This window comes from Oryza brachyantha, chromosome 10 (genome assembly GCF_000231095.2).
Source record: "Oryza brachyantha chromosome 10, ObraRS2, whole genome shotgun sequence".
NCBI lineage: Eukaryota > Viridiplantae > Streptophyta > Magnoliopsida > Poales > Poaceae > Oryza > Oryza brachyantha.
In genome coordinates this window covers 4,088,966-4,099,510 of record NC_023172.2, presented here as the reverse complement: position 1 = coordinate 4,099,510, position 10,545 = coordinate 4,088,966, and the positions used below count along the sequence as shown (strand labels likewise).

General features: G+C 41.7%; 1 protein-coding gene across 1 annotated transcript; it reads right to left on the bottom strand.

Moving 5' to 3' along the window:
• Positions 1 to 2,043: 2,043 nt before the first annotated feature.
• On the bottom strand, positions 2,044 to 10,308 carry LOC102720763 (WAT1-related protein At3g30340-like). Its single transcript, XM_015843428.2, has 7 exons — positions 9,958 to 10,308; positions 4,240 to 4,302; positions 3,982 to 4,095; positions 3,654 to 3,894; positions 3,326 to 3,484; positions 3,082 to 3,233; positions 2,044 to 2,388 (listed from the first exon to the last, which is right to left on the bottom strand). The coding sequence occupies exons 1-7, from the start codon at positions 10,146 to 10,148 to the stop codon at positions 2,253 to 2,255; spliced, it is 1,056 nt and encodes a 351-aa protein (XP_015698914.2). The 5' UTR covers positions 10,149 to 10,308; the 3' UTR covers positions 2,044 to 2,252.
• Positions 10,309 to 10,545: the final 237 nt, after the last annotated feature.

Sequence of the window (10,545 nt, the reverse complement as noted above, 5' to 3'; positions counted from 1 at the left end):
ACAGGCACAAACTCTACTGAAACAGCAAAAGAAAGTATTTTTAATGAATTCTTGACAATTTTATGAATTTAATGAAATTTGAATGGACCTAAACGGAGACTAGATGAATTACTTATGAATTTTAGAAGTTTTCTGGGTTTTTTTAACTAAACAGAAAAGTCCTAAATCAATTATTGCGTAATTAATGGGGCTGCCGACGTCAGCGAGGAGAGACGAAGCGCTGACGGCTGACAGGTGGGGACCACCTGTCGGTGAGGGAGAGGGGGAAGGAGGGACTGACACGCGGGCCTGGGGAGGAGAGAGAGGAAGGGCGCGACGGCGGCTGACGGGTGGGGCCGTCGGTCGGCGAGGGAGAAACAGCGAGGGGAGCGGGGAGAGCGGCTCGGCCGACGGCGGTAGCTGGCAGCGGCAGCAGCGGCGACACATGGCGACGGCGCGCGGCACGGTGGCGACGGCGCACGCGGCGCAGCCGGGCAAAGCGGCGGCGACGGACTGGCACGGCGACGACGACCGGGCGACGAGCGCGGGCGCAGGGTGCGGCGGCTTGATGACGGCGTCACGAAGGCGACGTCGACAGCAGCGGCCGGCGGCGACGACGAGCTCCGCACACGTCCGGCGACGGCGTGCGGCTCGGGCGGAGAGGAAAAAGTGGGCGACGGCGTGATGGCGGTGGGGAGGCCGGCTAGGGCGGGGCGGAGGTTGGAGACCGAGTCGGGCGCGGCGAGGACTCGGCGGCGGCAATTGCGGCGGTGGTTGCAGCGGCGGCGCGGCGTCCGGCTCGGACTCGGCCGGCGTAGGCACGGGCGAGGTGGCGCGGTTGCTGACAGGTGGGCCCCACCTGTCAGTGGCACGAGGGAGGAGGGAGGCAGCAACGGACTTCGCGGGCGCGGCGCGGGCGAGCTGGGCCGAGGCGGCGGCCCAGGCGGAGGGGAGCGCGCGCGCGAGGAAAGGGGGCCGGTCGGCTGGGCCGGCCGAGCGGGAAGATGGGCCGGCTCGGCTGGACCGGCCTGGGAAGGAGGAGACGAAAAAGAAAAAGAAAAAAGAAAAGGAAGGGAGGAAAATTGGACTTCGGCCCAATTTGAGAAGGAAGGGAAAAAAGAAAGGAAAAAGGAGGAAAAAGGAAAACCCCACTTTTGCCGAGTTTTAAATTAATTTGTTTGGGCAAATTTTATACTTCTGCAGTTTGAATTTAAATCCAGTTAGTCGATTTGCGAGCCTCGATTTAATTAAATTAAGTTCTTTTACAGGGATTTCTTCTGAGTTAATTAAGCCGATTGTTATTTACGGATTTCTTTTTACGATTTTAGGCTTAGGACAAAACTCCGGGTGTGACAGTCATGGAGATTGAGACCGGAGAATGGGTGAGCGTCTGAGATGGCAACGGTAGGTTGGCACAATTTAAGGTAGAGGCCACGACCGACCGGTGGTTTTTCGGAGGAGAGTGGCCTCCTCTTGTTCGCACTCGGTAGGGGTATCACTAATCCTGGGGCCTATGCCATGAACCTGGCCACCTTTGAAGTCCACCAGCTGGGTTACGGTGTTGGCTGGCATTTATGGAGAAACTTTATTGGGTATGAGATGGATGGAGTTGCTTACCTCAAGTCCATAGCACCTCACTCATTATTGGGAATCGTGTAATATAGACTTTCTCTAAAATAATTTCACGGGTGGCCATTTCTGACTTTTGAAATGAATATGTGAAACAGTCTATTTGAAAAAAAAATGATTCGTGAACAAAATTTTTTTATACGTATTGTTAGTGATTTAAAAGTTAATGCTAAAAATAAGCTACGATGAAAACCTTTAAAATTAGAGAAATTTACCACTGTTTTCTATGTAAAATTTGGTACCTCTGGGTACCTTAGATACTAGAAAATATCAAATTTTACACAGAAAACAGTGGTACCTTTTGGTACATTCTCAATGATGGAAAAAATTCTCTTAAAATTAACTTAAAATTTAAGATTGAAAATTTAAATTTTGGTTTATAAGCATAACCTGAAAATGAGCGTGACAATTTTCAGCAAAGTACGTGTCAGAGCGTTGCAGAGTTTCCAATTCTTTGAAGCATATAAACTGAAATTGTACAGTTTTCTGGCGTTCCGCTGCTTTCGTTGGATAATGACACTTCCAGAACATATAGTTCTTCCAATAGAGAATTACTGAGACTCTTCATATTCACAATACGTACATTGGAACACTTTGAATAATTTTTACTGGCATGAATATCTATTACATCTAGAAAGTAGTAATCATACGTGGGATGGTAGCTCGGTGGTTCTATCTATCGTCTCCTTGGGTTTTTCAATGGTCTCATGAACCACTTCTTTCCCCTTTCCCCAGAGGAAAAGATACAGCCCAGCAAGAATCAGGAGCATGCCAAGAACACTGCATCCATGTCATCGCAGCAAAGTTATATTAGCACAAAGCTACAACTAGGACATACACATACTTCGTTTTTAACACATGCCGCCATCGACTTTTACACATATATTTTAGTATTTGTCTTATTCAAAATTTATATAAATATATAAAATATATGGATTTTTTAAGGTACAGTTGAATCATTACGAGCCGTTCATCAATATAACGAATCTAATTTTATTATACAACACCGATAGTAGTGTAGTAGTAATTTTACACGGATAAAACTGGAACTAAAATATATAAATCTACGAATTCTAACTAAAATATTTAATATATTTATAAAAATACATAGTTTTACTACACTACTACCGGTAAGAACTAAAATATATAAATCTACGAGTTCTGACTAAAATATTTAATATATTTATAAAAACACATAGTTTTACTGCAATACTACCGGTAGTGGTAAAAGGCACCGTACCATTGCCCAAAATATATATAATGTTTAATCTTGCTTTATCGATAAAACAAGCCACGACAATATAAATGATAATTACGTAATTTTCTGGAATAAAACAAGTGCTCAAATTTACTTTTGAAAAATTAACAGCGTCAACTATTTAAAACTGGGAGGAGCGTTTGTAGAAGATTTCACCTGCGAACGATTGCTATCATTTCAGAAAAAGAAAAAGTTTGCAGAACTAAAATTCATACCTTCCAACCGAGAGATCATGGCCTAGAAGCAACGAATCGAGTATGGTCGTGAACACCACTGATACAGCACAAAACATTGATGGGTACGTTGGTCCTCGCTGCGTGACAACCCATGAAATCATCACAAACTTGGCAGCCGTGTTCAGTATCGCCTGAATGGAACAAGACGCACATTCTTCAGAAATGCACATGCAACAAGTTCAGATCTAATGTCTGAAAAGAGAAAAGAGACTCGGTTCATTACTGAGTAGACGATAGTAAGCAAGCTCATGTTCCATTTCAGTTGCCAAGTGGCCTTCTCTCTGTTCATCGCAACCCCTGTAATAGCCATCTGGATACTCCCAACAAAGCATGAAGCAACCGTGGACCAATACTTGTATGGGAACACTTTCAGCATCTGAGCCTGTTCAACCAGAGCCAACATTCAAGTTGCATCATCAACAACACACATGAGTACTTTGTTCAAACTTTAGTAATTTTCAAACAAGTGAACAAGAACAATTTGAGGCTCCAAAAAATACTTTACAATCATATAAATACTGTGTGGAAATTAACTGAGCGGCTGACCTGACCTGCACTGTGTACCAGACTGCAAGGCTCAAGCAACTGATGATGAGCAGGATGGTTCCACGGATGTGGTGGTGCCCAAATGCAGCTCCTGCCTTGTTTGGGTTGTAGCCAGTAATGTTGGTTGGCCACAGATGCAGCACTTTGCCTCTGTAGAGGCTGATCACAACTGTGCCTCCAACACAGACCAAGGTTCCAACTACCTTGATGATTCCTACCAGGCTTCTCATGTTCAGTGGCTCCTTCCTGAAGCAGAAACACACACATGTATAGTTACAGTTCGTTGTTTTGCTGCAATTTCATCATGTGGCTCAATCTCTTGGTATCATGTACCTGAAAAGAACTGCAAGGATGAATGTAGCGATTGGGATGATGTTGTAGAAGTTAATTGCGTATCCTGGTGATGTATCTCCCAGGCCTATGTAGTACAGACCAGGAACAGTGAATCTGCAAGAAAGTAGCAACTGAATTTGGTCAAGGAAAGCAACTGTACAACAATGAAGAGTATTGCTATCTATAGATTTTACACATAACGGTAATTGATGATGTGATTTTACTAGTTGCAGAGTAACTGTCCAACAATGAACTCACCCTACAAATGCACTTGTAAAAATCCATAGGAATGCCTTCAATTTAAGCTCCTTCTGTTTCCCCCTACAACAGCACAATTAAAAAAAAACATATTAGGAGTTAAGAAGCATCAACACATGTTCACTTTTAGTTAACACAGATCAATGACAACATCAATTTAAACAGTAGTAAGATATTAGATATAAATGAAAAGAAAATATCAACAAAAGTACGAGTAGTAGTCTTTAAATTTCATTTGTACAGATGAAATACTGATTCAGAAAGGTACATAATTGATCATTGTTACTGCTTAGTGTCTGTTAAAAAAAATAAACACTTGTATTTTGCTTCTGAATACAGCTCAGAATTTTGACTTGAGTATGTACGAACAAACTGTTGTGATCAGAAGAGTAGCTCAGCTACAATTAATCACCCCCATCTTTCGCTTTGTCCTATGCTTATAAGCCAAACTTTAAATTTTCAACCTTAAATTTGAAGTTGGTTTTGGGGGTTTTTTCATCATAGTTTATTTTCCAAACTTAACTTTTTTAGCTCGCTAAGAACAATATATAAATTTTTTATCTACAAATTATTTTTAGTTTGCAAATATGCCGTTTGGCTTTTTTCGTGACAAAGCCAATCAATCACCCCCAATACATGTATCATCAAATACAATGGTACATCCTGTTCATGTATCATCAAAGAAGAAAGGTTAGGGGTTAATTGAGGCACACAAGAACTAACTTCTCAAAGAACATAGCAAAAGGGACGACCAAGACGGCGCCAAACAAGTAGCGGTAGGTCAGCAAGGTCCATACAGACAACCCATCATCCATCACCACCTTGACGAGGATCAAACTACCGGTGGTGAAGATTTGGATCATCGCCATGAAGATAGCCGGCAGCCATTCCTTCGAGCTTGAAGATCTCATCCCCAAATTAATTACTGTCTCACAGCAAGAACGAGCCTGAAGATTATGACTGATGCGAGAAGAAAGAAGGGCAGGGTTTTGCTCCTCTGCTGCTAACACTCTTCTTCAGTGACTTGTGCTAGTTCTATAAGCGCGACCAATGGCGTGGATACCTGAAACTTGCTGCAGAATGCATGTCGAAGTGCATGCTTAACAACTCGCAACAAGAGCATGAAGAATGGTGTGATTTGTATCTGTGTTGAGTTTCCTAATAGGTAAGCATTCAGCGAAATATTTCCTCCGTTTTCTTTTATATGACGTTACGTAGTTAGTCCTCGTGTAAAAGAAAATGGAGGGATTGTTTGTTTTGTAGAGTTGTACTTGTTTGGTTGTGCATAGGTAGGTGATCACTAGATATATGGCTTGGAGGAGCGAGGATGACCATTGACCAAATACAAAAAAATGTGCCATACAACTCCTCACGAAGTGCAGGCTCTGAAGAGAATTTAGAGTGGGATGGTCAGAGCCTCAGAGGGATGAAATGTGATATAACAATCAATCGTTGGGATGACTGCGATGCAATGGAAGAATTGTGGACCAGGACACCTCACAGACTGGCAAAAACCAAAAAAACATATTGCCACCAAAGCCCTATTGATGTCATGGAGCTCGCGGAAAGAAGGCAGTACGATGATATTTGAATCCACCCTCGTCTATAGGGTTATTGGTGGAAAAAACTAAACGACATATTTGCAAACAGAATAATTTGTGAGTAAAAATTTTACATACGTGTTCGTATCGATAAAAGTCAAAGCTAGAAAATAAATTTCGGTCCAAAAACCTCAAAATCAACTTAAAATATAGGGTTAATTAGATTCATGCCATTATAAATTTGCTAGTTTTAAAATAGACCATTACAATTCGACTAATTGTAAGGGTGCCATTATAATTTCAGAACTATTAGAAATATGCCACTCCATACCCTTTCGGTGTATTTTTTTAAAAAATTAGACCATATTGCCCCTCTGCTGTTTACTATACCCTTACATGTGTAAAGGACAATTTGGTCCAAAAATAACATATCTGAAATAGTTCTATAAAATTATAGTGGCATCGTTACAATTAGTCGAATTGTAGTGACATATTTTAAAACTGGTAAATTTATAATGACATGGATCTAATTAACCAGCTGAAAATTCAAATTTTGGGTTATAACCTCAACCCCAAGCAAAAAAATGTGGCTGATGATTTTAGCCAAAATGAAACGAGAAATGCGAACTTGGTGCCTAGCGGGAAATAATTAGAAACTAAAAGCATTTGTACCTTTTGGAGAATAGAACCTGGGACAACAAAAGCCTTCAGGCATCCGTCAGGGATTAAAACTCCTGATTTTCTAATGAATTAGGCAATCCTTTTGCGTTCTTTTGAACTAAAATAAAATAAAACAACATCCAGCTCCCACTCACTGGAGGAGATATAGACGAGCAAGCGTGCAAGGATTCCTTCCAAATTCAGTTGGTGTACCGTTGGATACATTCCTGAAGAACAGTGGCGTTACTCCAATAACCATTTGGTTATATGAAACGTGTGGAGTGTGCTGTTTCTTGTATTCTGAAAGTTGTCCAAGATCATCTAAAGAAAGTTGTTTAAGATAATGTGCAACTTCACATACGAAAATATTGCCATTCTACAGTTCAGCACTTCTGTGATTTTGAACAAAAAACGTCATCTCTGTAGATGGGAACTAGAAAAATACCAACCCTGACACGATCAGATGGAACTTCTGGGAATACACAGCGAAATCGGCTTTCCGGTTTCAATTGGAAGGGGCAATCAAGAGGCAATTCGATCAACTGCTGTGGAAGACCTGGGAAACCTCCACAGTGTAAGTTCTTCTCAGCGTCAGAGAACACTCCATTGAATTTTGAGCTTGTTGAAATCCTACACCATATGCCTTGCCTACTAGGTATAGTTAAGTTTGCCTTGGCTCAAATATCTTTTTGGCTCATATATACACTGCTTCTCATAGCCAGTGATCCAAAACAGGACTCTGAGCTGTGGATACAATGCAGTGGCGGAGGATGCTCATGCGTGCCTTCGTCGCCTACATGCCTCTGCCTCCGCCTCCTCCCGTGCGCCTCCACGACCACGCGCCTCCGCCTCCGAGCTCCAGCTTCTGTTCTCTGCCTCCTCGCGTGTGCCTCCGCCTCCGTGCACCAAGAGAAGCGGCTCTCCGGCCCTAGGAGGGGTCGGGCAGTGCGGCCGCTCTGGCCCCACTACTCGTAGGCCCCCACACCCAATATTTTTTACATAACATATACAATGTTTCCTACATAATGATTATTTCTGAATGTAATTTAAATTTTTATGATCATAATTACTATATATACAAGTATATATCTATTAATTATTATTCTATAGTACGATAAGGGCCTTTATGTTTAGTTTTGCACCGAGGCCCCGAAAAGTTAGGACTGGCCTTGAAGAAGCCGATGAGGTTGAGCGCGTGGCCGTGTTCGCGTACTAGGAGAAGTTCTCTCGGTTTCACGTTTTATATCAGGTGAGTGTTACTAAAATTGATACCGGATAATACTAATTGGTATTGTTGGTACCTGGTAACATCAATATCATATGATACTAGTTGGTATCATCGATGCCGGTGACGAGGCAGCTAGGAGGGCGGAGGCAGGCGCTAGAGTATGAAGACAGCAGAGGGGCGCAATGCGGTGGGAGGTCAGCGTCAGCGGAGAGGATGCACCTAAGGGTGGAGGCGGAACGCAGGACGAGGCAGCTGAGCCATGTGGAGAGGAGAAGCGTGGGGGGAGGTCGGCGCTGGTGGAGGGGAAGCACAGAGGGGTGGAGGGGCAGAGCAGCATGGGTGACAGTGATGGTGAGAAGCATATGTCGAGGGGTCGCATTTTGTTCATTCCCGTCCAGACAGGAGTACGCCGTGTAGCCTTCGTGAAAGTTTTGTTGTTTTTTTAATTATAAATTCGCCGTTTAGATTTTTTAGATAAAAAGCCTAAAGATGATGGTCTACAGAATTTGGTAGTTCTTACATTTTTTTATCAATATAGGAGTAATATTCGCTTTTCTTAAAAAAAAGATTAAGTCTCACATGACTAAGTGTTTGTTCGGTTTGGTAGAATTTCACTATACAGAGGAAAAACAAAAACTAGGTATAATTGGCACACATCAATATATGGAACTTACGTTTTTTTCACGACAACTTGTATGAAAATAAAATTTAACCTCAAATTTTCTACCCTTTGTTGCTATAAACCAAATAATACCAACAGAAATTATTTAGGAATCCAGATCCTTTGTTTTCCTCCAAATCGAATAATGCGTAAGTATCCTTGTTATATAAAGCTTTAGAGGTCACATTATTTCACTTGGGGTAATGTGTCAAAATTTGAAATTAAAACTCAAGTTTAGAGTTGATTTTGTGATTTTTTATCATAATTATTTTACGTGATTTACTTTTGAATCACTCCAAACATTATATTAAAAAAATTATCCAAATTGCTTTTCTTGCAAAAAAAAAACAAAACGATAAAATCCTGGAGGTTTTACCACATAGAATATTACCTAGGTATTATGACACTAGAGTTTTAATAAGCCCACTGTTTTAGGACATGTACAACAGTGTAGACAACTGTCTATAAGTTATATATACACAAGGAAATAGACAAGTTATACAATAGAGTATCTATTTAGCTGTCTCTATAATATTAATGCATTATTTTGTATGTTTATATTTGTTGCATGCAACCAATACATAAAGTTGCATGTAACCAAACCATCTTGGAGTACGGAGTACGGGACAGTGATGTCGCCTTGCCACACGATGGCACAGCCGTCTTCAAGCTGAGCAAGGTGTTTTCTGCAAAAAAATGACGTCTTGGAGACGTCTTCGAGCTGAGCTTTGTACTTGCCCTTATAAACTGGTCAATGATTCACCGTACATATGAGTCATGACCAAATCTCAAATTTATGTATTCTTTGTTGCTTAGTATAAAAGAACTCAAATTAGTAAATTGTGTGGTTTTATGAAACTACAAAACCCCATATATAAACATATATATACATATATATATATAAAACTAGTTTTATGAAATTTACTCAAATATTTTATTATGATTTTTTTGAAATATTGAACTTGTACAACATTTTTAATTATTTAATGAAAACATATTTTTTGAGCTGTCACATATCTAAGCTCTGATCAATGTTGAAAAACAAAAAAAAAATTCTTATAGTGGTAAATCGATCATTAACATTGTCTATAAGTTTCATTGGCCATTAAATCCTAGCATTAGCAGACGAAGATAATGTGTCTCACAAATTAAACATGTACTTATTTTGTTGCACTCACTGCCAAAGCGGCAAGCCGCCAGGGCCATGGGTCCATGGCCACCGCTTTTGTCTTCTCAACTACGACACCATGGCGTCGTATATGTACACTCAGGTGACGTTGTAATTAAAAAAAAACCAATTAGAGATGAGCAAGCATTGAAAGCCGATAATTGGCCAATGTGCAAAATGGGGTTTTAATCAGGTTCAGGACGTTCTACTCCGAAAAAAATTAGCTATAAATCCTTATCTTTTCGCTTTCGTTAAAAATCAAAAATTAAAATTTTCAATTAAAATTTAGAGTTCTTTTCTGCGCTTCTAATCTAATCTATTTTCAGACTTAGTATTTAGATATATATATATATGTTTTTTTTATAAATCATTTTTTGTCTGTAAATATGTTATTTGGTTTTGTTTTGTAACAAAACCCCCGGCCCATGGTGCAGCTAAGCCAAGTGTTGATGGACCGTACCTCTCGAGGATGATGGCGAGGGGGAGGACGAGGACGGAGCCGATGAGGAAGCGGTAGGTGAGGAGAGCGAAGACGAATAGGCCGGCGTCAACGACGACCTTGGTGAGCAGCATCTGCCCCGTCGTGAACAGCTCGATCAGCACCATGCACACCGCCGGCCCCCACTCCATCTTCGCCGCCGACCACCCCATCTCCCGCCCCGCCGCGATCGATCCGCGTCCGCCGGCCGGATCGATGTATGTATGTATGTATGTGTGCTTCACGATCAGAATTGAATGAGCCTCTCCGGTGGACACTAGCAAATATATGATGGATACGTACGGCGATCGAGCGAGACGAAGAGATGACAATTGGCGATGCATGCATCGAGAATTCGAGATAGATAGATATATAGACGGAAAGATTCCGGTTGGATGCGCGGGATGGGAATCACGGGCGGTCCGGCCTGTCAGTGGAAGAAAAAGGGACGGCCAAGATGATGATCCGATTGAGTCAGTTAGCTAGATTCACGCGACGAGGGCAGCTGCCGGTCCGGCGGATTCTGTTAGAGCAATCTAGCTAGTGGCCCTTTTCATTTTGGGGCTGCAG

Excerpts from the sequence above, each read along its gene's own strand:
- LOC102720763 (XM_015843428.2), bottom strand. The coding sequence starts at position 10,148 with ATGGGGTGGTCGGCGGCGAAGATGGAGTGGGGGCCGGCGGTGTGCATG. Across the intron at positions 4,303-9,957 it reads CTCGCCATCATCCTCGAGAG|GGGGAAACAGAAGGAGCTTA; the intron begins GTACGGTCCATC and ends GTGCTGTTGTAG. Across the intron at positions 3,234-3,325 it reads TGCTTACTATCGTCTACTCA|GCGATACTGAACACGGCTGC; the intron begins GTAATGAACCGA and ends TGTTCCATTCAG.